Here is a 27,011-nt window from a genome sequence, read left to right on the forward strand (position 1 = left end):
AGGGTTAAAACTAGTGGTAATACTAAGGTCCAACACTTTCACAGATTGAGTTAAAAACTCACGTACCATTTGAGAACCACTTTGACCACCATTAGCAAAGAAAATAAGTAGAATAAGTCACTTAATGAAGCTTTAAAAAGCAGTTGACATTTCTTAAATTAGCATTTTACTTTTGTGATGCAAGCGTGGTCACATTTAAGCATCTAGTACTCTTCATTGCCTTCAAAGTAGTCACCAAGAGACCATCTCAACCACATGTTGGGCTCACCTAGAAACAGCCCTGTAGTCAAATTAAATACCATGTTCAGTAAGATGGCTTTGCCTCTCCAATGGCACAGTCTCACATTTGAATAAGTTACTTATCCCGCTCAAAATAAGCAGCGAGTCATATGGTCGAGACATTTTAAAAACAGAACGTAATTTAGCAACAATGTTAACAATTCTGTAAAATGTTTTATGAGTGCAGATTGTTGATCCAGTTATCACCTTGATGATTGTTGTTCCTTTGTTACTTTTTCTAATGCCAATTGCTGCGAGACAGACTGCTCCCAAACTACTTTAGCTTCATTGTAACCCATTACATTTCCTGGTTGATAGAATATTTGTGAGCCCTTTTCCACACACACTGCCTTTGTGGCATTTCATCCATTTACACTTTGAAGATCATTTGCGTCAGACAGAGCCCACAAAAGTTTCCTGTTCATTTCTTTATTGAGTGATCTGCATTGTTTATGCGTCTGCGATGGTAACTTCAACCTCTACACCTGGTTCGATGCTGATTGAGGTGATCTGCTTGACAATTTCAGATGGGCTGTGCAGATCAATCAGACGCTTGTGGATCCTCATCTGGAAGCGATCCCAGGTTTTGGATCCTTCACCACAGGGAGTTTTCCTGGTGGTGATGCGCAGAGTCTGGAAGGGGCAGAATCAATTTATTTTAGCTTGACCAAACCAAGAATCCAGAATGCCACATCTAAAGTAATCTGGCATGTTACAACATTACTACAAACATTACCAGTACTCACTTCAGAAAGTTTCAGAAGTGCAAGGCATTTTTTGGCAACTGATGTGACTATACCTTCAAAGTCAACATCATTTAAAATGAATTTACTGGCATTGATGAAATTATATTTAACTAATCAGAATTGTTGAGACTTGTACCCTGTGGACATTAACTTTTAATCACATTACATGTCATTTAGCTGACGCTTTTATCCAAAGCGACTTACAATAAGTGCATTAAACCATGAGACCAAACTCAGAACAACAAGAATCAAGCACAATTTCTTCAATAACGTTAAACTACAGAGTACTATCCGTAAGTGCCATTTAAGTGCTACTAAAGTGCTACAACAAAGTGCTATCGGTAAGGGACATTTAAGTGCTACTACTAATCACGTTTCCCTATATGCTCGGGTAATGTTCTGACAAAGCTTTGAAAAACAAAACTAGTGGTTTTCTAAAGATGCAAGTGTGCAGATAAGTCTTTCAAAAGCATTTGCATACAACCTTTGTAATACACTAGTACACCTGCATAGCATACAGAAGAGGGACAGGTAGAAAACAAACTCTTAAGTGTAAAGACAATTAATGTCTTTAGTGTATTCTGGAACACATTTTCCAACTCTAACCTACATTGGTTAGAGCAACTCCATGTCATACACACGCAACAAAATTATCTAGTTTGTGTACTTCAGTACCTTGGTTGGCATGCGGACAGGTCCCTTCACCTTCAGGCTCTTCTCCTTGGCGCCACGGATCAAGTCTGCGCAGACTGGGGATTATAAGCAAAGAACTTTTAAGAACACATGCAACCAGGAACTACTTCATGCTTCTTTAAAAGGACAGGGCTCAGAATAGCGTATTTTCCAGTCTTCAGGGTTTATCAGCGGGAAATTTATCCTCATAGCACACACATCTACATTCCAGTGACAATGTGAAGCCACTTTGAGCTTAGTTACCTTTCTCCAGAGATTTAACATTGCGGCTGGTAAGGGTGATGCGAATGCGGTGAATGGCGACCTCGGTCTCAGCAGGTGCCTTGCCAGTGTCCTTGAAAGCCTGCATGGGTGGAAACAAGTCATCAGAAGGCAGTCCCTGGCATTGAAATTACATTGAGTTTATATTTTGGATTAGACTCTGTTAGATTTAAGACCCAGTGACAGCACAATCTTTGCTTAAATCACATACAAACTGTATGGTTTACCATTAGAAGAAAACTACAAGTCACATCAATCTAAAGAAGTTAACTTTGAATTGCTGTTAAAATAATGGCAAGAGTAAATCATTGTAAGTTTAGAAATTAAAATAAAAGTATAGCAATTGCATTAATCCTGTCAATAGTTTTGGACGTCCGACACGCTGGAGATTTACGGGGAGCACCTAAACGCAGCACTAACTATCGTACGCTACCGCGTGGAGCTCCCAATATTTAAGTTACCCTATAATATACAAGAAAAACGTGGTATGATGTAGCTGACGATGTCTAGGTTTAAACTATGAATACCCATACTATGCAGGTCAATTGTCCACGTTACCTGTCAAATTAGCCATTTAAACAGCGTCAGCTAATGTTGAACGGGCTATTGTCCTGATGTGGTTTTAGAATTACGAAGATTATAAGTTATTTTCCGTCTAACATTACTTTATAATCAATTGTAACGCCTGCACAGTGTATCCGATTTACTTTCAGAATTGTGACTAAATGGTCACAACGGGAGCAAGAGACTTTATATTAAAGCTTTAACGTCAAGCTTTTTAAGTATGTCGAATTATAGTCTAGAACAAAGTGTAAATGTGAAGAGCATGAACTGAAATGACTACAACAGTCAATATGCAAAGTCATATTTAAGTCTAGTTGTGAATGACGCATGGCAGGAGAGCTAACGCCAACTAACGCTACTTCACGAGACACGAGCTGTCGGCGCCATCGTTAGCCAAAAGACAGGCAGAATCCCCACGATCGAGTTAAACTATTGATTTACTAAACCGCCATAAAACTAACTTCGCACAAGAGTAATGAGTATATTCAAACAGCACGTACCATTTCAATGATCCCTGACCGACTTATTCGTGACAAATTCAAGCGAACAGCGGTGAGCCAGAAACAAGAGCTACCAACGTGGTTAGCTGTTCAGAAAGAGAGGGAGCAAAAGGCCGTTTCCTGCTTATGTACTGTTCATCCGGGTCTCTGTTACTTCTTCTGTGGTGTTGTAGACTACCTCAACAGCGACATTTAGTGGCTACACTCATATTTAAAAAAACGTCCACGCAACACCAACACGCCGGACAAAAATTGAAACAAAAATAAATGGCCTTTTTCCTATCTAAAAGATCACATGAACATGGGCATATTTGCAAAGATGTATACAAGTCACTCAAATAAGATGGAATAGAAGTTTACATCGTTTGGTTATTATATTTATGATGGTAATTGTATGACCACATCTGGTACACGTCTAAGAAAATTAATAATATTCAGAATTCATTTAAAGCCAGTGAAGAATACGGTCCAACATGTGACCACCGGGGGTAGTAAAACGTAAACTCAACAACTACTCACTCCACCAGGGTGGTGTTAAGGTAGACACGATAACATACTATAACGTCCGGCAATGATTTCGAAAAATAAAACTAATATATTACCACGAGTACTAAACTTTAACTAACATTAAACAAAATACATATAAATAACAATAATAATCAGGAATATTCTTGCAATTGAGCGTGGGTTGTGTGAATTCCCTTATTGACAACCAACAGAGAAAACTCGTTTTCTTTTGAAAGATAAAAACGGAAGTCAAGTATCGTTTTGTAGACGCACTCACGCGAGTCAGATCCCAGAACAAGTAACGGAACCGGCTGGTTGCCAAACAAGTTGTTTTGTCGAAACCGGTTAAGATACTGCGAATGTGTTAAAAGAGGGAAAAGATGAGTCCATTGTTGTAGAGTTTGAGAAGAAGAATATAAGTTAATGACTCAGAAACGACATTTTATTTTTGCTGTGCGTCATGATTCCCAACCACAGGCCGCCGCCAAGTGACAGGAAAAGTTGTGTTTGTTGCGCCGTTATTGTCGATGAAACTTAACAACAGTTGAATGGAGACGGAAGAGCACTATTAACGAGGAGATGAATTTCGGAGTCCCCGCAAACTCACTGTTACTTTTCCGTGCCTGCGACGAGGGCGACTATGAAACCGCCCGGGGGGTCCTGGAGCCCGGCGCCCCGAAAGAATCCGGACGGCAGAGCAGGCTGCGGTCAGAAGCGGGGTCCGAGTGCAACGCCGCAGACATGTTGTCCCTGGTACCGGTGGACTCTACGGACGAGGAGGGCAACACCGCCTTACAGTTCGCGTCGGCCAGTGGTCACGAGAACCTGGTCCGGTTTTTGTTACGAAAGGGGACCTCGGTGGATAGCCGCAACAACTACGGCTGGACCCCGCTGATGCAGGCTGCGAGGTGGGGCCGCGGGCTCGCGCGCTGTTCTGATGCATGAAGTGAAGTACAAACCAAACTCCATTACAAAAATTGACAATTTTATTTGACATTACATGCGTCTGCTAATGAAACCAGCTCCATGGTGTCATTTGAATGTAGTTATAGGCATATTAATGTCTATGTCATTAAAAGATGGTAACCCGTAAGTGTCATGCAACTTTGACAATTGACCTTTTGAGAAGTCCTTCAGTTCAGCCTTGAGGTCTGATGTCAAACTGGTAGGCCTATGCAGTTTCCAGCCTTTATCCTTCAGTATAAGTCATCTTTTCATCATAGTGCTTCATGCATTATAGTAGAAGATCCTGCATGAAAGAGCGGGTGAAGCCTGTGATGACATCTGAAATAATCCTTAATTCTCACAAGAAACTCTACTAACACTGATTGTAATGCAACCTTCACGTGTTTTTACTTCCAATATGATCGACCACACAAGCGACAGGGAAAGCGCATGGGCAACTGTCTATGTAGAGTTTGCATGTTGGTTAAATACACACATATACATATGTATATATGTATGTATGTATGTATGTATGTATGTATGTATGTATGTATGTATATGTATATATATATATATATATATATATATATATATATATATATATATATATATATGTATGTATATAACACACGTTAGGTATAAACTTTAGGATGATTTTCCCCAATGGAAAATCATTTAAATGTGACACAACTTAACTGGGCATGTTACAGGAGGACCAGGCCCTGTACGTAGATTCAGCTCAGAGAAAAGTACCCTTGTGCATTTTTAACATGATGTTCTTAAACTTGGGGGATTTGTCAAGTCCCACTCTCTATCTCATTCGTTGTCTCCAATCCTCCACCCAGGTTTGGTCACCTGACGGTTGCCCACATCCTGTTGGAGAACGGGGCAGAGATCAATGGACGCAACCGGCTGGGCGCGAGTGTCCTCACTATGGCGGCCCGAGGGGGGCACACTCATGTGGTGAAGCTGCTCTTGGAGAGCGGTGCCTACGTCGATGACTATGATCACCTGGCCGTTGCTGCGGAGGCAGTCTCAAACGGCAACAACAACAACAGCTGCAGGTCTGGGCCGTTTTTCTGACAGGCATTTCCACTAAAAACAGAAGTCAATTCAGTTCACCTTTTGAATAACACCTTCAACTATTAATCTGTCTTTTTTCCACAGTGCGGCTGGTTTCGGAGGTGGTGAAGGCGGTCCAGGAGGCGGCGGCAGAGAATTCATGGACATCACAGCCCTGATGGTGGCTTCTCAGCATGGCCACGAGGCTGCGGTGCGCCTGCTACTAGAATGGGGCTCTGACGTTAACTTTTCCCAGAAGACCACTGGCTGGGGACCTCTCATGGTGGCCACCCTCAGCGGGAAGGTGGGTCCAATGGATTGGTGGCTGGTTGGATAGATAAACAAAATGGGCGGATAACACATTATGTTTACCTGTATTTACATCTTGAAATGTGTGACTTTGCTTCAAACACAGTTGCAGCACAAAGGCATATGAAGTTGTAGCTGGTGGAAAGTGGTCTTTGTTTTGAGTAACCGGAGCAGCTGACAAATGAAGTTGTTGTGTTTTTGAAGGTGGCTGTAGCTCAGCAGCTGGTGGAGCGTGGATCCGACCCAGACAGGTTGAATGTTCTGTCCAAGACGGCCTTTGAACTCGCCATGCAGCTTAAACAGAGAGACATCAAGGCCTATCTGGACTCCATCACCACTGTCCGACCCCAGACCGGTAAGGCAATCAATCGGTGTGCACTTCACTGCATAACACAACATGATAATGGTACTGGCAGTGAGATTGGTAGATGAAAAGAAATACAATCTAACCCAGCACAGTCCCTTGTTTTGGCATGTTTCGCTGCCTGAATCACTTCCCACAAATATTTGTTATTACAATTTCTTTTGTGAGAATGTATTGAATTCTTGGTAATTGAGTTTCATTTTTATATATTTTGATGTCTTTTACAGTTTAACAGGATCTGTCTCTTCTCTGTCGGTATACATGTTGGTATACATGTGCAACATCTGTGTGTGTTGCTGTCTTAAACTGCAATTAACACGGATGTGAGAGCGAAACCAACAGTGGTAGTTCTCAGCCTCTTTGATGTCTGATAGCTCTTCTCACTAGTAGCTCATTTTTCCTGCACAGAACATTTTATATGACCTCAGCGTCTGAAATCAAACACAAACCCCTAACCGGAGCTCACTTGCGGCTGCATCGTTGGACACTGAGGCTATCCATCTGTTAAGATAAATTCAGCTCATGCATGTAGCCGGCTGGGCTGAAATAGGGATCCTCCTCTGTTGTTCTCCTGACGGTTTCTTCCCTTTTTTCCCCATGAAAGGGTTTTTTTCTGTTTTTTTGGGGGGATTTTTTCCTGATTCGATGTGAGGTCCTGGGACAGGGATGTCTTATGTGTACAGATTGTAAAGCCCTCTGAGGCAAATTTGTAATTTGTGATTCTGGTCTATACCAAATAAACTGAATTGAATTGAGTGTATGAAAAGAAAAAGTGTTCCATGTTTTAATCTATTTTATAGCTCTGCAGTTGAAGTAATAAATATCTGTTGTATAAGTATTTATTGACATACACCCCCCACGACATGAACAGGTGATGCTGAGTAGGGCTGTTGTTTTAGAGTATATCTGAACTCTCTCTCCTGTTCTCAGCAGTGCTCTTTTCTCAACAGACGATGAAAAGAGAAGACCGGATGTGTTCAGTGCACTCAAGTTAGGTGAGTTCATTTGAATACTTTAAGGACTACAAGGAAACTGCATTTTGGTTGTTAGATTAACAGGTGATGCAAAAAAACACAACCGAGTTGATCAATTTGCATAATGTATGTGTGTGTATGTGTTGACTCAGGAAACTCCCAGCTAGTCAAGGAGATATTGGAGGAGGATCCCACTCAGGTGAATTCATCCAATCAGGAGGGAGCGTCACCTCTGATGATGGCGGCAGTGAGCGGTCAGCTAGAGGTGGTGCAGCTGATGGTGGAGAAGAATGCCGACATAAACAAGCAAGACGGCGTCCATGGGTGGACCGCTTTAATGCAGGCGACCTATCACGGGTAAGAAGGACATGCTGGTGTCTTTATGGGAAACTACAGCGTAACGTCGCACATCCACTGTGAATGCTGACGCTGTCGTCGATCCTTTCCCACCCTTTCTTCTTTTCTCTCTGTCCCCCTCCTCGCAGTAATAAAGACATTGTCAAGTACCTGTTGGGTCAAGGGGCGGACGTCAACCTTCGAGCAAAGAATGGATACACTGCGTTTGATTTGGTTATGTTGCTCAACGACCCAGGTACTATCCGCACTACCGCCCTTTGGGGAAATGGGCTCAGACTAAACAAACAATTCCTCCTGAATAAACTCTAATAACTAGCAGGATTAGTCAAATCGGGTTTCCACCATTTTTCAAAAAAAGCAGTACCCTCTTGGTAGCTCTTCAACTTTGACCTAAGTTAGATGGTAGAGGTCCTTAACGTTAGTTTTAAAGTGTTCATAAGCATAATTTTCCAAAATGTGGACCGTCTATTTGGGTATTAAATCTTTTAGAAGTTACATTGACTGAATTCTAGAGCAGCTGAAATGATAAGTTGATTAATTGATTATTTGGTAGAGTAAAAATGCAAAGAATGTCACATTGTGGTTAGCCTTCAAATGTGAATATTTACTTTAACAAATCCTATGTATGCTTCAGTGTTATGTGATATGGCATGAGAGATGCCAGCTCACATACATTGTTTTAAATTGACAGCTTTAATGCTGAAATGCTATTTAAATGAAGTTATGGCTCAGCAGCCTTTAATGTCTTGACAACAAGAGGACAGTAGCACTCGAAACAGTCCGTGCAGGTGGTTTCCATTAATCGTTTCACTCAGTGAGTCCTTATTCATTTATTGTGTGTCTGCTCTGGCCGTTCACAGACACTGAGTTGGTGCGTCTGTTAGCATCAGTGTGTATGCAAGTAGACAAGGACAAGTCGAAGCGCCGTAGTGGAGCCCTCCTGACTCGCTCTAAAAGCCGACAGTCCCTCAATAACGTCCCTGTGCCACCTGACGACAAGGGGGGCCTTAAGGTAAAAACATCACGTAATGCTGTAGGTATAAACCCATATCACATAGTACTGATTCATCATTTGTACATTATTTAATTCAAATTTTATCTACACAATCTCAAAGTCAATCTGATTTTAATAAAATGACTGGATGTTCTAAAGATTTTGAGGGGAAAAAAGCATCCTCTATAACTCTGCCCCGTTACATCTTCGGCTTCACCCCCTTTCAGTCCTGGTGGAGTCGGATGTCCAATCGGTTCCGGCGGCTTAAGTTAACTCACACTCTGAGACACGGCCTCTCGTCCAACCGCCTGGCTCCATTTCCAGACGACGCTGAGCCCTCATTGGATGCCACGATGAGGGCGAATCGGAAGCCGGCGGCCGCGTCTAACGGAGCGCTGGCACCAACTCCGGATGACATCACCACGGCCTGGGCAGGCAAGAGCAAAGACACTGGTGAGACACAGCGGTGATATTATTGTTAAGTCCTGCTTTCAAAATATACTTAAAGTACCAAAAGTAAATATATTCATCATGCAAAATGTCCGAATTTCAAAACAATGTATATATGTATGATATTATAATTATTGAAGCATTAATGTGTTCATCACTTACATGTTGTTGGTGGTGAAGGTTGAGCTAATTTGAACTATTTTGTATAAGCTACTGCTAGGTATAGCTTGTGAACCTCCCCCACAGACAGAAAGGAATCAATGATAATAATAATACTTTACATCATAATTATATTGTGTATTATGAATCTGAATCTGTAAAGTAAGCAGTGAGTGGAGTAAAAAGTACAATAGGCTATAAAGTAGTATGAAATGGAAAGTACTTGAGTGAATGTGCTTAGTTACTTTCCGCCACAGACTTTGCATATGTGAATGTTGATTCTTGAATTTAGAAAAATGTAATTTAGAAAGATGTAATGCAAAGATGTGGTGTCAATGTGACTTATGTTCAGTTTTTTCAGGTCTTTGCAGGGCAAACTCTGAAAAGGAGGACTTTCTTATCACCACAATGGTAGGAGTGTTTGATGTGTGTACGCTTCCTTTCATTTCTTCAAGCTTGGGCAGTGATGTGCTGACAATGAATTGCCTTATAGGACATCAGACAGTTAGCATGCTTGGCTAAAACAACAGTGATTGCTTCTCTTGCCCTGTGTTTTTATACTTTTTGTAATCATATTTAGTTTTAAAGGTTTGGGGTTTTTTTGCACCCCAACGTTTATGGTTGTTGTTTTTTAGTAGTAGTGTAATTGTATGTATTTCCATGTCCTCTAGCTCAGAAGTGGTGCGCCCTTGACCCGGCTGCCCAATGACAAGCTGAAAGCGGTGATCCCTCCCTTTCTTCCTCCGTCCAACTTTGAACCGTGGAACTCGGACCGTTCGCGTCTCCTCGGGGAGGGAAAGAAGAGCGAAGCGCCCCGCCTGCCCATGCCCCCCCAGAGGAAGCTGAACAGCAGCGGAAACTCAGATATTGTGAGTGTTTGTGGGCGAGAGGTGCCCTGCTGGTAAAAACCCTTTCAATGTGTTCGTCATAATTCATAAGTCTTTTGAGATTCACTTCTTCTCTCTCTCCTTTTAAATGTCAGACATCTATCAGTCGCGTGGTTAGTAGGTCCATTAAGTTTCCCAGCATTCCCAAGGGGCCCTCCTCCTCCTCTCCTTCAAATTCTGGTCACTACCACTCGCCCCACTCCTCCGGAGGCTCCAATGGAGTGGCAGGGATCAACCGGGACTCTCATAACCGTTCAGGTTCACACAAACGCAGACCGACACAAACATACCCCGTCACAATGGGAACATTGGCAACTGTTTTACACCCTCGTGCCTCCTTCTTCCACTAGGGGGCAGTGCGGACAGTGTTCTCTCCCAGATAGCGGCCCAACGGAAGAGAGCAGCGGGCCTGATAGATGCGAAGGCCCAGGCTCCAGAGAAGCAGCACAGCCAGACACAGAGTCAACCCCCTCTGCCACCCTCAGCACCCGGCATGCCGCTGCCTGATATCAACCTTCCTGAGATCCACTCACACCCCAGCCTGGTGGCCCCCGACATCCACTCGAGAAGGGTCTGTGTTGTGCTTTCCTTTCTGTCGTTACTGTGTTTATAACAGCCAAAGTAAAGGCAGTGCCTCCTATCATGTCAGTGAACCGTTGCTGCTGTCCACCCTTTTTTCCTTTTGTAGAAGATGGAGTTGAAGAAGAGACCTCAGTCAGGGAATTCCTCCACATCCAAGAGCACGTCGCCCACTTTGACTCCATCTCCTTCCCCAACGCCCAAGCCTCCCACTGGGCCGGGAGACTCTCTGTCCTCAGCCTCTTCCCATCCTCGCTCCAAGAGCAGCGGTGGCTCCAGCAGTGGAACCATAACTGATGAAGGTGAGACCATGCTAATTGATCCATAAACTGATAATCCTTCTTCTGTACGCCACACTGTTCATCAAGCATCAATTCCACATTTATTCAGCTTTTAGGCCAATTCTGTAAATGCTTGAGAGAAAGCCATAAAGCGCAATTATTGACTGTAGTTATTTTTAATACAATGGCTGGTGTTTTTAACTGATTCTTGATAACTTGAAGTGGATTTTGCTCTGTGGGCCTTGACATAGAAATAATCAGCACACATGAAATCATACAAACTAAATATACTTGTTAAAACTCTGGCTGTGATTGCCAAGTTTCATCCCTTTTCCTTACATCATACAATGTGTTGTTTGTGACTTTTTTCAGATGAGCTGTCTGGCATATTGAAGAAACTGTCGCTCGAGAAATACCAGCCAATATTTGAGGAGCAGGAGGTATTCTATCTTTTACGTCAGAAGGGAGTTCCAAAGCATTTTTTTCCTTCAGATATATTGTCTGTTTTCTGCCTTATTCCTTTTTTCTCCTCCGTTTTGAGTCATGAGTTCTCAACTTGAAGGAAACTGCTTTCCCATAACTTCATCACTGAACTGCATTGCCTGAAAGGACCGCATGGACTGTACAGTTCTATGCTCATATTTTAAAAAGTTGTTTAAAAGATCTTTAATTTCTTGCACGTGTTTTATACGGTGTTTTCAATCGGTGTTTCTCTTTTCTCTGCTTCCAGGTGGACATGGAGGCTTTCCTGACTCTAACAGATGGAGACCTGAGGGAGCTCGGCATTAAAACGGACGGACCCAGACAGCAGATCTTAGCTGCCATATCAGAGCTCAATGCTGGAAAGGTGCATTTGGTTGAATTTATATTGTGAATCTCTAAGGAACCTTTGCTCCCAGTGGTGTGTTTCCAGTGATCTCTAGGGGCTGAGGTTATATTTGTTTCCACTGGTAGTTTTCCTCAGTATAACTTGACATTATATCGTAATAAATTGTCAACATCTTGAGCCAGGGGAGATGGGGAGAATTACTTTGAACATTCATGGAAATTGGAAAAGGGACAAGATATGTGAAAGTATAGCAGCAACGTCATCTGTGCCTGAACATGATTTACTGATTTATAATGTCCGTTGTTGGCTGTCATCAGGGCCGAGAGAGGCAGATCCTTCAGGAGACCATCCATAACTTCCAGTCGTCCTTTGGGAGCAGCGCAAGTAACCAAAGACAACCAGGTGAACCACGCTGTGAGTGTCAAACAAATGAGCTGGGAACTTGGAAATTGGAGCACTATTCACACAAAGACAACATCATAAGCTGTCTCTCCACCTCTTTATCCATTTCTCTCTCTCTCTCTCTCTCGCGCTCTCTACCTTTCTTTACCAGCACCAACGGGTTGGATGAGACACCAGGTTCGTTCACCCAACAAAAGATAACCCAGCAGCCCTGACGCCCACCAGGAAGTACGCCCAAGGTACTTAAGATAAGACCAAAAATGACCTCTAGCCAAGGCACGAAAAATATGGAGTCTTTTCGAGCCGGTGTCCCAGACGACCACTAGCGGCGTTAGTGCAAGAGGAGGCCGCAGCCAAACGACCACTAAGACCCTGATAACCGGCCAGGACCAAGCGGCATTAAAGTATTCCTCCCATGGATCCTAAAGCAGGCGAGGTGTGAAGGGGCTGGCTGAGTCCGGTGCCCTGCTGCTGCACGACAAAGCACTCGATGTGTGGTGAATTATGATTTTTGTTTAGTTTTTTGCCACGGTGATACGGTGGCCACATCTACAGCGAATGCAGCGCAGAGAGTTCTGAAAGACGACAAGATCAAACACACAGCAGAGGGAGAGGGAGGCGTGATATTGTTTTATCCAAACCAATGTGAAGGGTACAGCATATGTATTGTAGAAATGCCACGCTAAGTCAGGAGAAAGGGAGAGATCATGAGCCTAACAATAAAAAAATGCAATAAAAAATGGTATTATCCAGTGATGCTGCGATTGAGACTCCAGAGCAGATGTAATGACCAAAAAGGAGCATTGATGAGGAAAGAACATGTTGAGAGAGAGACATTAGCTGAGCTGCTTCTATGTCTTTTGCAATTTTACAAACAGATCCTTTTTAGTCAACACTGTGCTGTCATGAATAAATAAACATTACAATGATGCAATAACTGTTTTTTTAATGTTTTAGATCTTAATACTTTATGAGCCGCATCAATTTAGTTTGAAAGAGAGGCATAGTTTCCATGGAGTCTTTGCATCTGGCTCCGTCAATAAAGTTGGTTCGATGGAGCGCGACATCGTTCCTAAATATTTTGATCCATGTCTTTAATCCAAAGGATTCAGTTGATGACACGCTGATATTGAACTGAAAAACCAAGATGGGGAAAATAAACAGCATGCAAACTCTATTCATTAGTGCTCGGGTTTAATAGTTGGAAAGCTGGTTTCAGGTCCAGCTTTGCTTGTGTGAACTCTTTTCACAATTCAAAGCTGACGTGAAGCCATTTTCCTTCCACAAGATGGCAGTGACCTTCCATTGGTGCAATACATGATCAGGGCTGTCCTCCAGCTGTTATAAGTTGTTCTGTGAAGTTGAGCTCCCTGATTGAGGTCTCTACTTCATCTTTAGCAGTCACAGTATAGCAACCTCTGTATAAAGGCTCTCTGACAAATGAAAAGTTGAGTTCATCCGCATTAAAAGCTCACTCATTTTGAGCACACTGTATCCTCTCCAGCCGAGTCTGGTACGACCAGTAGTTTATGGGGGCCAATGAACTAATGAAATACATGTTTAGTACAATACATCCTTGTCCATGTTGGCTGTAGCGTTTTGTTTTTGAAGGCTTCCATCGCCATGTGAACACGATCAGCTGAGAATATGTGTGGGTTTACGGCGAGGAGGGAACAAACGCGACCAAATAACAACATGCTGGCGTTGTTGAAATCCTTATTGATGACCTGGATATAGACTGGCCCGACAGGCAGGCGACAGGGTTCCTGTGGACTGTAATGAAAAGCATCACTCAGTGGAGGAAAGCGTCCCTCTCCAGGCGCTGTGGCAGATTGAGTGTTCAGATGTACATGAGCTGCACCCAACCGGAGGAGAGGGGGGGGGGGGGGGGGGGGGGGGGGGGGGGGGGGGGGGGGGGGGGGGGGGGGGGGGGGGGGGGGGGGGGGGGGGGGGGGGGGGGGGGGGGGGGGGGGGGGGGGGGGGGGGGGGGGGAGAGAGAGAGAGAGAGAGAGAGAGCGAGAGGTCCTTTTGGAATACATTAACATCAGGCTGTTGCATGTGCGCGGCCAATGGAGTGACTCATTCCATTTCCTCCCAATTGATTTAATTCGCATACGGTTTTGATTGGGTTCAATAACATGTAATCATGTTGTTTGTAGCTGTCAATAGTCATGTGATGCGGCGGAGCACGGCACGGTGATTGGTGAGTTACAGAGGTGAGGTAGACGCTGACCCGGAAACCCCATTTTCTGTAATGAATACTACATTTCTTTCCCACTGACTGCACGTTTAACTTCCCGTGCTACTGATAGGATCCCGACCGCCTCAGCCAAGATGTCGGCCTCCTCGCTCTGGAAGTGGTCTCCTGTCTGTGGTAAAGCGGGCTGGCTGAGGGAACCTGAGTCTGTCTGAATTAGAGCCGAGGTTGAGATCCTCAGAAAAGATAAATGTTTCCCTCTTTTTATTTGTTTTATTTTTAAAGTGCCAGTTTTCCGATCTTTATTCTATAGCAGTGCAGACTGAGGGTAGCTTCATACAAATCTAATTATATCTGGTTTATTGGACATAATCTACTAAGGAACAGTTAGTCTCCACATAATAACCATACGACAATGTATTATATTGTCAATGATGTTAAAGGACATCTCGCGAATGCAGAAAGTCACTTTGTTAAGGCCATTTGCCTAAAAACGGGCCATTTCATCAAGTATTGTATAAATGAAATGATCACAGTGGTGAAACAACTAAACTCTCCTAATCGACGTCACCCGTCAAACGAAACACGCCTTCTGGATTGAGTGCTCTTCGCTTCAGGGTGTGTGTGCGCGTGCGCGTGAATAAACGTAAAAGCAGTGACACATTCTGCCCAAGTTGCCAGATATAGACTATTTCTACGGTGTTTTTTTTGGGGGGGGAGTCTTCTCTTAAAAACCTGGGTCCCATTTGCTGAATTCACTTTATGGCCACCGGCCTCTGGCTGTACAGACGGCGGGCATAACCGTGCTGGTCCATCAGCCTCCGAGATTGCAGGACCGAGCCCTCTGGAGCTCGTTTTAAAACATCGTTAAACAACGAGTGCATCCAATACGCATGCGCAGCGTGCGCGGCCACCTCGGGCCTTGCGCGTGTTGTTTTATCCAAACCAACGGTTTGCTGCCTGATCCCCCCCCCCTCTCTTTTTCAGTGCACTTCACACACACAAACGCAGATTATAGGAACAGCGCCACAGGAAGATCAAACAGGACGCAGCGGATTACAAAGAGCGGAGAAGAAACGCAGCCTCCCTCCATCCTGACCCTTGTTCTGACCACAAAATGAACTTTGCAGAATCCAAATCCAAATGTCCATGAAGATTATCCCCCACAGAGTCCCGTAACACAGTTTCCTTTCTCGAACCGATTGACACGGCTCTCCCGATGCGGGGACGCGCGGACACGTGACGGCAAAAGCACGATTTTTGAAGCGCTTTTTAAAAATGATTGTATTATTTGTATTTAGCTTTTCGGCTCCACTGGGTGGGGGTGGCTCAAAATACCACACTGCAATTTGAACTTCACAATCAATCGATGTTACTTTCGGCTCGGAAGCTCCAATCACTCATTCCAAGCGGCTTGACCTCCAGCGTCATCCGCACGGACACCCGAGACCCGCGACACGGACTCCCTGCGCAGGAAGTTCGTGCATTTCTTACGCTTGTTTTGTCAGATGATTTCGTGCATCACAAGCATTTCAAGTGAATTGTCTATAGTTGTGCCCCGGATGTCAGTTTCAAAGCAGGTCACCCCCCCCCCCCCCCCCCCCCCCCCCCCCCCCCCCCCCACACACACACACACACACACACACACACACACACACACACACACCGCCCTGCACCCGTTCAACTGCGGAATATGAAACACTTTGAGGAAGCATTAGAGAAAAGTGAAGAACCTCAAAGAGTGGAAACCGCGCTTGTGTGTGTGTGTGTGTGTGTGTGTGTGTGTGTGTGTGCGTGTCCATGGATATCTGCGTCGTGCAGGGTCGGAGCGCGCGCCCGGTTGACCTCACGGGACCTCTTGAGCTGGCCGCGTGCGTTAACAACGATCTGCTGTCATGGATTAAACTCTGGCTCCACTGATCCTGAAAACACCGTTTTTTTTTTTTGCGACCGCGGTTGCCAGACTAGGGACTCTTTCCTCCTGCGTTCCGTTCAGGGCCATGGTGGTGCCCCCTCCCCCCGTTTAAATACATAATACATACACAAAATGTAGACCAACAACTATACCACCACATTTAGTCAGACGGTTTTCGCGCAAAGGTGCGAGGGCCTGTACATCGCTGCTTGCAGCTTTAATTAATAAGTGGAATGTGCTCTGTGTTAGTTATGTTTTCAGTTGTCTTTCCAATATCGACCACGCCATCAATTATGGATGTCCATTAGAATCAGACTTTTCATGTGACAGCTCTGCACATCCCCTTAAATCCCACGGTGATGCTGACGCAGACATCTTAATCAATGAAGGACACACTCCTGCAGCTGGCTCATTGTTCTGAAATGTGTATTAAACCACACACACACACGCACACACACACGCACACACTCACGCACGCACTGTCGCGTGCAAAGGTCTGTCCGAGCAGCGTCAGAAGCGCTCTAAACCGTCAGTTTGTGTTGGATAGTGGATTTGCATCGATTCTAAAGCTCCCCGTAGCTTTAATGGCAGCCATTTAGAGTGTTAATTGGAGCTCAGGACCTCTTCAGATCCTCAGCTTCACCTGTCACAACAAATACAACATCCCCGTGATGGACACCTTGATACAACGCCATGGTTGTTTGGTTTTGGGAATGTATCTCTTGCCATGTGACTTGAGACTGTCTTGCTATCTTTAAATAGTTTTGCTGTATTAATCCCCAAAAAATTTAATCATTTAGGCTTTGCCTTTTCTTAGTAGGTAAAATGACAACCCTGGATATGCTCAGAACTGACCTTTGACTTGTCATTTTGAGAAAATTACCTTTCAGTTTTCCAATGCAGCACTTCCAGATTATTGTCAGCAGTATTATTATGAGTATTAGTTACTGTGTTGTTTTTATTTGTTTCTGTTTGCTCTATTCCAAAGAGATAATATAACAGACACCTTTTTTTGATTTGCCATTGTTATGCAAATACATATGAATATTGTCGGGCTGCCAGACTTCTCGCTCAGCAAAAGAAGAAATGCATATTCTTCTTCCCTCAAGGGCCTTTCTAAACTTGTATGTGTGATCAGGTGGCAAAACACCACCAAGGGGATTGTTTAAAGACAACAATAATGGATATCAGTCAGAAGCTGGCATCGGCTCCACATACAATAAGCGATGGGTGCTCCGCTGGTGGACCTTACGGGAGAGTGGCGTATGATTTCGTACACTAGGGGGCAGCACAGTGGACTGCCACACCAGCTACACTGCGGATACATTCGGATTATCCATGGTTCTGCTTCAGTGAAGAGATCATGACATCGGACAGTGGAATATACTTTATTTGGTTAAAGTTTTACAAGCAACCATGAAAACAAAAAATGAACGTCTGAAAAACAAAATAAACTCATTATTCCTTTACAAACGTAAAGTACCCAAACAACTGCGATGCTTACTAATTTGGAACAGATCACGTTTTTTATCGTTTCATTGATCAATTAATAATTGAATCCAAATTTGACAGGAATTGAATCGCTGTCCAGAATGTAAGAGCACTTCCGGTCAAAATAAAATCGTGCATACGTTAAACATATGTGAGAATTGTTGAAAGGTAGTAAGGCCGCAGATAACTTAAGACATGCGTTACAATAACTTCGAATAAAATGAATATATTGCACAGCAACACTCAAAATGGACACAGTACTGCAAGAAAAGCGCATGACTACGACCGCTATTAGTCTTTTCACACTCAAAGCGGTGTCACTCTCTTACTCCCGAGACAATACAGGTCGGGTCGGCTGTTAGATCCGAGCTGCAATAATGCTTTTGCTTTGACGGTACGGTCATCTCATTTCCGGCGTAAATCTACCGGACTTGATGCAGCTGCCAATACATCCACAGAGTTCATTATTCGTTAAAAGAAGGCCAGTCCCGTCCAACGTAGTATTGTATTCAAGCACAGACGCTTTTGTTGTAAAAATGTGTGTTTGTCTTTTAGGGCTCGCTGTGGCAAAACCCTCCGGTCCGCAGCTGCCGTCGCTCCCCGGTTAGCTTCGGTGTGAATCTGGAGGTTCGTGCTTCCTCAGCTGCCCTTCGCGTGTGATCCCGCCCCTCGCGCTGCTCTGAAAATGTGTGTGAGCTGCGCGCGGCTGCGGGCTCGGGTCGGTTTGGGCTGCCGCTGCGTTCATGTACTCCTCGTAAATATACTAACTGGACACGCATTAAAACGTATTTAAATGGACAATACACGTCATTTAATACAGATAGCGAAGTGATGAAACGTGGTATTGTCCGAGGCGTGTTCACATATTTTTTGTAGCCTAATACCAAACGAGCTGTGGCCACAGAATAAAGAGAACATGCCTGTAGCTGCCACTTCTTAATGTTGCAAGGATTATCTACTTACCAAAGTATGCACAAATAAAGAGCCACCATGAGAACATAATACTCATCCAGTTTTCATATATTAGACTATATACATATACATATAAAAGCAATTGCCACCAATATTAGGAGGCCATATACATATTGCAAGATCGTATTACACATATTCAGAGAGTACCTGAAAGCGGCACAGGCTTAGCCTCCTGCGTGTGCACGCGCGCGCGCGCACGTGTGTGTGTGCGCTCTTGCGCGCTCTGTTTGTGAGGCAGAGAGTTGCGTGCGAAGAGCTCGACATGTCATTCAGAGGAATCCGCCACCTGAAACGCGAGGAAGTGAAGGCGACTCAATTGGGTATAAAGCATCAGCCAACATCTGCCCCGAGCAGTGCACAGCGGATGAAAACATCAGCTCGGACCTCTCCTTTATTTCGCTTCCCTTGGATTTTATCATTCGGCGTTACCGAGTCGGTGCACCCGGGAAGACGCATCTCTTTTCTGCACTTTAAGTGAATGTGACCCCCACAGCCATCACTATACTGGAACTAACTGATATCCCGAGGGGTTTCGGGTCAGTGCTTCTTCTTCTTTTTTGGACGTTTTCGCGTGATTTTATTTATCTTCAAAGCCTTGTTATTTTATTTGTTTATTTGTTTATTTTGTGTTGTTGAGGGATCCGGCTTTGCTAAGTGTCGATTAGATGAGTCTCACCAGTGTGCTGTGTTCTAACTATATGGCGATTGTTATTGAACCGTTAACCTTTCTGCTGCTAATTAACAGATTAGTTTGTTGAGATTTGAACTACAGCTTAATTGGGTTTAATATGCTTAATGTGTATGCGAGCGGGGATCTACTGGCCCCCCCCCCCCCCCCCCCCACACACACACATAAAAAATAAACATAAAGAATAATAATAATGCTGATAATAATTATTATAATAATAACAATAATAACAACAATAATAATAATAATACAAATGACCTTGTGAATGCTCACTGTCTTACATGTGTTAAGTTTGAGTTAACGTCCTCTCTATCTCATCCGCAGCGCACCTGTTACCTCCACGGAGCGCGAGATCATGATACCTCCGGGAGACTGCATGTACGCGGGCAGAAAGAGGAGGAAGCCCGTCCAGAAACAGTTAAGGAGCGATTTGTTACATGGATGGGGCCCCTTTCCCCCGCTAGACTACTCCCGGCCAACTTGCAGGGCCACTTCTTCTCTCTCAACCTTGTGATTTGTTAGGAAGTTACAGAGGTGTAAATGTGGCAGTGGCAGCTCCAGTTGGTATTGGGATTTTTCAAATTTTTCTAATTGTAGCACTGGAATAACATGTTATGATCACATAACTGGCAGACTAGCGAGCATAGCACACTATACTATTAATAATGTAGCACTTATTATACTGTGGGTTATTTAATTATATGTTTCTTGCTACTCACTATAGCTTAATAATACACGCCTATATGTGTGTATTTGCTTCCCTCTTGATGCTTAATGTCAGTGGAGGGACATTGAGAATGTATTTATTTTTATTTTTATTTTTACTTCACACATACATGTTTTTACCCACAGGCATAGGAGTAAATCATATGTTGGACTGATGGCGTTTTAGGTGTCCATAGTTTTCAATGTAGAGGACACTATTTTTATTTTTTTTGGGCCCTCTTGTCAGCTGATGTCATGAATAGTGAGCAGGGTTATATAAGATTTAGGGGAGGGGAGTGATAATTTAACAAGGCCTGTGGCATTTATAAAGTTTTCATGTTTTGCACTGCCTCCGCCGCTGATATGAAAGGAAGTCTTTGCCACATCAAATCAATACTACTTGTGCACTGGACAGAAATACACTTGGAATTGTAGTCTACTAGTCATTCCATTAGATATATTTAGGACTGTGTTTAATATTGAAATAATAAGGCTGTTTTTGGTACTTTTAGTTCCTCCATGAATATTGTAGAAGTGAGCAGAGTGAAGTCAACTTTGGTTTCACTGAATAATCCGATCAGACCGGCACACTCAAGATATTTTTCTGTTCTGTTTTCCTGGAATGACTGCAACTTTTATCCATCCACCAGATTAAAACAGAGTCAGGGCACGTAAACAAATATTCTGTCTGTCCGATCAGAAACTCTTAGCTGTGGAAATTGGAGCTGACCATTACATACGCGGCTCATGCTAAGTTCAGCTGGTAACGCTGTGGCACCCCATTCTAAAACACACAAATAACTCGGTGCCTAAGGAGCATATTTCATATGCTGTGCGGCACTGAGAGGGACAGCGCAATAAGTACAATAACTTTACCATCAGGAGTTGATTTGAAGAGGGGGAACAGCCGCAGTAAATACAGATAGATTACTGTGAAGTGAACCATCAGGACATGGAAAGATATTCTGCAGGGAGGGAAACACAACTAATTTGTTATTGTCTAGTAAATGTACACATTTCACTTCCAAATAAAGAGACGTGTGCTGGGGACAGACGATTCTAAAGGAAATATAGGTGGAAGACAGAGGGACGTGTGCAGATAGTGTGGTATATTTGGTCACATGGCTCTACTTGTGTTGGGATAGTGTTGTGCAGCGTCAGAAAAGACACAAAACATGATATTATTATAAGGAGGAAGGAATATGAAACAAACATTTGAAAAATCGTTTCTTATAAATAAATTCATACCAAAGCTTCCTTTAATACTTGGGTGCAATCGGAAAAAAACAACAACATGGCTCCACTTCTTGTTTTTGTTTGTGTTAAGACACATTGCATACAGGGTTTTTACAATTTATAAAATGTTTAGCGGTAATAATAACAACATCTTTTTTAAATGTTTCAAGTTTGTCCCGACTTTGTCGTCGAAGCTGTTCATATTTTACAGCTGAGAGTGTGACTTGTGATGGTCTCAAGTGCACGTCCCGATGCCCATTTAACCCCCATCTATGTCTCTCCCCTCTGTCCGTCTTGCCATCAGGAAGCTGTCCTCTGCCAATGAGAAAACCAACCCGTCCAAGCGGCACAGAGACAGGCTGAACGCTGAGCTGGACCGGCTGGCCAGCCTGCTGCCGTTCCCCCCGGATGTCATCTCCAAGCTGGACAAGCTGTCCGTGCTGCGCCTCGCAGTCTCCTACCTCCGCGTCAAGAGTTTCTTCCAAGGTAAAGGAGGTCGAGGGCCGACGTTCATAGTGGCGGGTGGAGGGGTATGGGGCACTTCGCTTTATGTGTGCCTGTCTCTGAGTTCAGAGGGAGTTGTGAGTTGATGAGTGGGGTTAATAATGTGATATGTGCTGCTGTAAATGGGCATATAGGTCAACGTTGTCCTGCTCTGATAGATTTGTATTCTAAAACTGACCCACGAACAAATGTGAAGCGATTCTAAGATAGGACGACACATAAATATCTATACTATTAGAAGCTGGAGTAGTAGAAATAATCGTATGCTGGTTTTCGGGGGAAAATAAACATAAATACAATTGTTGCAACATTTGAGAAATTATCATTTTAAAGATATTACCTCATAAAGATAAAAAAGAAAAATACAATTGTTGCAACATTTGAGAAATTATCATTTTAAAGATATTACCTCATAAAGATAAAAAAGAAAAAATTCAAACTCTTGTTCTGAATGGGTAAGAATCCCCTGGGCTTAAAGAAGATGTTCTTTTTCTGCGTCGGGGGGAGGAGTTCTGTAGCATCGCCACGGAATGCATCGTTTTCAGTTCACCCTCCCTTAAATCCCTATGACCCCTTTGTGTGTTGTAGCCGCATGTAATTAAAAGATAAATTGAGGCACACTCTCCTCCCCAATCCACTGAATGCCTCCCTTCCTCTCCTCGTGTTGCGCCACAATCCACTTCAAATATTCATGGCCCGCTTCAGAGCAGATTACGTTGCCGGTGGCCTCGGCGGCTGCCTCATCAACTCAGAGGCTACTGGCCCAGCTGGATGCGACAGCTCTAAGACAAGAGGTAGTTTTATTTTTTTATATATAAAGAGCAAAGAATATGCATCTTCCCCTGCACTAAAAGGGAAAATGCTTGTGATGAAGTCAATGAGGGCTGAAGTGAAGCGCAGGGCAGTGGAGAGGAGGCTGCACAGAGAGGTCCTGTGAGGCTCTCTGTGTTCCCCGTCCCGGGAGCTGAAAGAAAGTCCTCATGGATAGCTGTTTCTTGGAAACGTCAGCAAAGGGATTTGGACAGTTCTGACCAGCAGGACGTTTTTCAGCCACCACCTCTTCGACACATGTGGCTCTCCTCTTTCACCTTCTGCTCCCCTGATCCTTGCAGCGGCCTTAATCTCCATCATCTGCTGCCTTGGTTTGGCATGGCACCCAACAACTGGCATCCTGTTGGCCAGAGTCATGTAACTTTACACACGTACACACACACACGCGCACACACACACACACACACACACACACACACACACACACACACACACACACACACACACACATGGTTACTTGTTTTACCCTGAATGCTCATGTAGCTTAGCCATCACGCAAAGTTGCAGTACAGGTGCTAATTGGACTTATCAAAGGTGCCAGCCCCGGATAAGAGATCACGCAGAGATAAAGATAAAGACCACAACCGCTGCCTCGATGCAAGAGTGCCGAGCGAGAGAAAAAGGACGAGGTTCGGTCACGTGGGCGCTGAAAGGCGCGTGGCAAGCGAGTGTTGAAGTTTAATAGCCTCCTGTGCTCGTCTTCCAAAGTGATGAAGGCGCTATAGCGTTTGCCTTGAAGGTGGCGTTCATCAGGAATTATTATTTTTATTCTGAACTCTTGAAACATTAATGCAAAAGCCTCTATTTGTTTTTGCCAACACTGCTGGATGTCTTGTTATCGGTGGCAGTAGTGACCAGCTTAGCTGGCTTTTAATGCTACACTAATGAGATTAATCAGAGTGGAACACGATGGATTTGGTTTTGTATACAGCTCGGCCCTCCCTCTCTCACTGGACTCTCAGAGCCGCTGATATTTAAACCCGGAGCGTGGCCAGAGCTCTTCCAGATAAATCCAAGATGAGCAACAAGTACATAGCCACATCCTTCCTGCGGTTTCAACAGTCATAACCTCTTCCCCCCCCCTTCTCTTTCAAACACTGAGTCAGTCACCGAAAACACGCTATGAAACCACATTAAGTTTCCTTTGCATTTATAAACTGTTTTCTAGAGGAGGAATGATTATTTTCCTGCTCATATTGATGCAGTTTTCCTTTTTGTCCACCGGGGGGACTGTATGAAGTTACTACCCAGTCATGACTGATGTCCAGTTCAGTTAGTTGTGATCAAGTGGCTACGGGTTGGACTGTGCCATTTGTTTTCTCATTTTAAAACAGAGATTCACTGGCTTGGTTTACTCACTACAGTTGAAGGTTTAGAGAGGAGGAGGAGGAGGAGGAGGAGGAGGAGGAGGAGGAGGAGGAGGAGGAGGAGGAGGAGGAGGAGGATTGTGTGGCAGGTGGTTTCGGGAGCACACTGATATTCTACCGGTCGTCTCTGTTGCTTGACTGCTCAAGGGTGGAGCAAAGTGAACAGTATGTACCTATGCACTTTATGCAAATACACCTCCAGGCTATGTGTGTGTGTGTGTGTGTGTGTGTGTGTGTGTGTGTGTCTGTGTGTTTGTTTGTCTGCATGCCGGTGTGTGAGTAAATAAAAAGCGACGCCAGACCGAGAATCACTTCAGCCAGTTTCCCTTATTCATCATATTCCATGAGGTTCAACTGGGACGTGCTTACGGGCACAATGGGATACGTGACCCGAGATGAATCCATGTGCTATTTCTATTTTATGCACTTTGACATTGCTTAATAACACTTTATTTAAATTTTTTATGGCATTTTATTTCCTCTGCCTGCAGAGTGCACATTTCCACTCGTAAAATACACGTTCACACAAGAATGACATGTACATATCTTTGGGTATTAAAATGAATATTCCAAAACTCACAATCCCCAGTGGCTGAGATCCATTTCGAGGGGTTCAGATTCAAGCGGTCATACACGTTTACTTTCTTGCAGTTGAACTATAAAAGCTGATTATTAATGGACAGCCTGCACAAACAAGTGCCCATTATTAGTGTGTAGTGATGCAACTGCCACAGTTATCCCCAGTTGGAAAAAAAGTCCAAGGGCCCCTTCAAACAAAATATATATAAAAATAAAAATAAATCCAAATCATCAGTTTATAGCCTACGGACTTTGTCCAATTTCTTTTTGTTTAATTTTCATTTTATGTCAGGGTATCTTTATTCTCAGCATTTCTAGGCAGATGCCCAAGTGAGTAGTACCATGTGGATGCATGTGTGTGTGTGTGTGTGTGTGTGTGTGTGTTGTGTTGACAGTCAGCAGGCTGCAGTTCCCGTCTCTTCCATGCTAGGTCTCTGTAATTGCTGAGCTTGTTAAATATTTACCCTAAGGATTAACTATCCCTCCTCCTTTGTCTTTCTGCCCGAATGCCTTTAATTCTCCTCTAGTCTGTTTTATGCGATTGTGTTTCACTGCTGTTTTTCTCATTTTTTAAAACTATAATGTTGCTTTGTTTCGAATATTTAATCAGGTTGTGTGGCTGTACTTTCAGATGGGATCAGGGAACTAATGGCAAAATATTTCCTTTTTAATTAATTTGTGTTATTGCTGGAGAGCTGTTTATACATTTTACGTTTTGTATTTCAGTGGCATAAAAGCAATCATGATATATTGTAAACTAACTGATATGAGTTCAGAGTGTGTCAAGGAAATGGGACGTGCACCTTTACTCTTTATTCCTTTGCTGTGTTCCCGGACTAATATGAATTGAAAGTGGCTCCAACAGAGAGAGCAGAAGTCAACGGGGCTTGTGATGAGAATCAGATGGGAGTTATAAGGCAGAGAACCTGGAGACCACATAATAAAAGACTGACCCTCTTTCCTAACGTGTATTGCACTGCTCTCGGCGCTATATGCCAATGCATTAATATTCGCTACTAACATGATATACGTATATCTCATGAGGCGCTCCTTTTTGTCGGTTTTGTGTGTGTGTGTGTGTTATGTGGTCACATCCTCGGCTGCTGTGTCTCAGATAAAGCAGAACTCTCAAACAAGAAATCTTTGAGAAAAGTAAACATGTGACCAGATGATCAACAGTTCACGTCCCCAGAATAGCTGGAGCAGTTTCATTAGTTTGTTTTTGGAACAGAGCATGGCTTTGCATTGACATCAAACCCGGTGCAATGTGTCGTGTGTGCGTGAGAACGTTGGGTGTGTGCATCGTGACTTAGCACGGTGGTTATTTTGACCGTGTGTGCGGTGAGGTGTGATAGACTTTCACTTTGACCCTTGTGGTACGGATATCTTATCGCAGTGATCAGTGTGTGCCTGCCTTTGGTATATTTCCTGTACTATAGCTAATATCCATTATCTGTATTTATTGAAAAATAATACATAAACCACAACCCTTTCCCACTTTATTTATACTCCCTCCTGCATAGTTTATGCATTGTTTAAAACACATCAAAATAGACCTACACACTGACACTACTCAGTGAGACATCAACCACCTGGAAACCATTGATATGACTTCGCTTTCAGAAAATGATCCGCCCAGAAAATCATTACTGTCTTGCAGTACATCACAACTACCCCTGAGGGTGTAACTGTATCCACATCGCAGCAAGGTGTATTTGTAAGTGTGTGTGTGTGTGTGTGTGTGTGTGTGTGTGTGTCTGGAAGCACACAATTAAAGACCCTCTTTCCCTCATAGCTGTCAGTCCACACATAGCCACACACACACAAAGCCACACAAAATGTGACGTGAGACTCGAGTATACCTATCAGTACCACGTTTTGTACCTTGGCGTGCCGATCACCTCACTGCCAGGCGGAATCCACACAACAGTGTTTTGGACCGGTGCTGTGCATCTGCGTTGCTCTCGTCTCCGAACGTGCGCCAGCAAGTTTCGCTATGTGTGTTGTCTGCCTCTAAATGCTGGGTGAGCTTTAATAAAAGAGGAAGAGAAAGGCCACAAAGCCCGCAGACTCACGGCAGGCCGTACGCCACTAGTGACGTACGGCCATGCAGACAGGAGACGGGTTTTGTAACCAACCCTGCCGTCGCGCAATAGAGGAAGGAGGGAACACGGCGAAGCAATTCAGTCTGGACCCATGTACTGGTTTTTAGAGAATGTCGTGGCTGCGTGGCCCCTCAACCGGACAATCTGTGTTAATCCTCTTCATGTCAAATCCAGTCGATACGTGTGCACATCTTTTCCAAAGAGGGAAGTGCTGCAGCACGATAGCTGTTTCTGAATGTAGTCTTTGCTCAGGGGGTGAAATGTGTATCGGGTCACATT

At 43.8% G+C, this 27,011-nt stretch overlaps 3 protein-coding genes and 1 long non-coding RNA gene across 7 annotated transcripts in view; 2 read left to right on the forward strand and 2 right to left on the reverse strand.

The window, feature by feature from the left end:
• Positions 1 to 692: 692 nt before the first annotated feature.
• rps20 (ribosomal protein S20) lies at positions 693 to 3,206 on the reverse strand. Its single transcript, XM_034560575.1, has 4 exons — positions 3,044 to 3,206; positions 1,962 to 2,061; positions 1,701 to 1,774; positions 693 to 912 (listed from the first exon to the last, which is right to left on the reverse strand). The coding sequence occupies exons 1-4, from the start codon at positions 3,044 to 3,046 to the stop codon at positions 730 to 732; spliced, it is 360 nt and encodes a 119-aa protein (XP_034416466.1). The 5' UTR covers positions 3,047 to 3,206; the 3' UTR covers positions 693 to 729.
• Positions 3,207 to 3,808: 602 nt separating this feature from the next.
• Positions 3,809 to 13,076, forward strand: LOC117749796 (ankyrin repeat and SAM domain-containing protein 6-like). Of its 4 annotated transcripts, none has more exons than XM_034560562.1 (18): positions 3,809 to 4,458; positions 5,341 to 5,559; positions 5,663 to 5,861; positions 6,071 to 6,221; positions 7,181 to 7,225; positions 7,357 to 7,561; positions 7,690 to 7,796; positions 8,422 to 8,573; positions 8,783 to 9,008; positions 9,526 to 9,575; positions 9,836 to 10,033; positions 10,147 to 10,309; positions 10,402 to 10,622; positions 10,740 to 10,932; positions 11,284 to 11,351; positions 11,642 to 11,758; positions 12,058 to 12,154; positions 12,294 to 13,076. In XM_034560562.1, the coding sequence occupies exons 1-18, from the start codon at positions 4,130 to 4,132 to the stop codon at positions 12,341 to 12,343; spliced, it is 2,790 nt and encodes a 929-aa protein (XP_034416453.1). In that variant the 5' UTR covers positions 3,809 to 4,129; the 3' UTR covers positions 12,344 to 13,076. The 4 variants fall into 4 exon arrangements, with proteins under 4 accessions (XP_034416453.1, XP_034416454.1, XP_034416455.1 ...); XM_034560563.1 differs by having other exon boundaries at positions 3,838 to 4,458; positions 12,058 to 12,142; XM_034560564.1 differs by having other exon boundaries at positions 4,392 to 4,501.
• A 5,890-nt stretch (positions 13,077 to 18,966) lies between these two features.
• Positions 18,967 to 27,011, forward strand: part of ahrra (aryl-hydrocarbon receptor repressor a) — a 58,146-nt gene continuing 50,101 nt past the window's right edge. Inside the window, exons 1-3 of the mRNA XM_034559946.1 lie at positions 18,967 to 19,253; positions 19,730 to 19,822; positions 21,651 to 21,832. Coding sequence (XP_034415837.1) covers positions 19,761 to 19,822; positions 21,651 to 21,832 — 244 coding nt within the window. The 5' untranslated portion in view covers positions 18,967 to 19,253; positions 19,730 to 19,760. The remainder of the gene's footprint in view (positions 19,254 to 19,729; positions 19,823 to 21,650; positions 21,833 to 27,011) is intronic.
• LOC117749421 lies at positions 21,337 to 26,736 on the reverse strand. The gene is made up of 2 exons (XR_004611711.1): positions 26,512 to 26,736; positions 21,337 to 23,042 (listed from the first exon to the last, which is right to left on the reverse strand). It is a non-coding gene; the product is annotated as an uncharacterized LOC117749421 (long non-coding RNA).

The sequence above is a fragment of the Cyclopterus lumpus genome, chromosome 20 (genome assembly GCF_009769545.1).
Source record: "Cyclopterus lumpus isolate fCycLum1 chromosome 20, fCycLum1.pri, whole genome shotgun sequence".
Taxonomy (NCBI): Eukaryota; Metazoa; Chordata; class Actinopteri; order Perciformes; family Cyclopteridae; genus Cyclopterus; species Cyclopterus lumpus.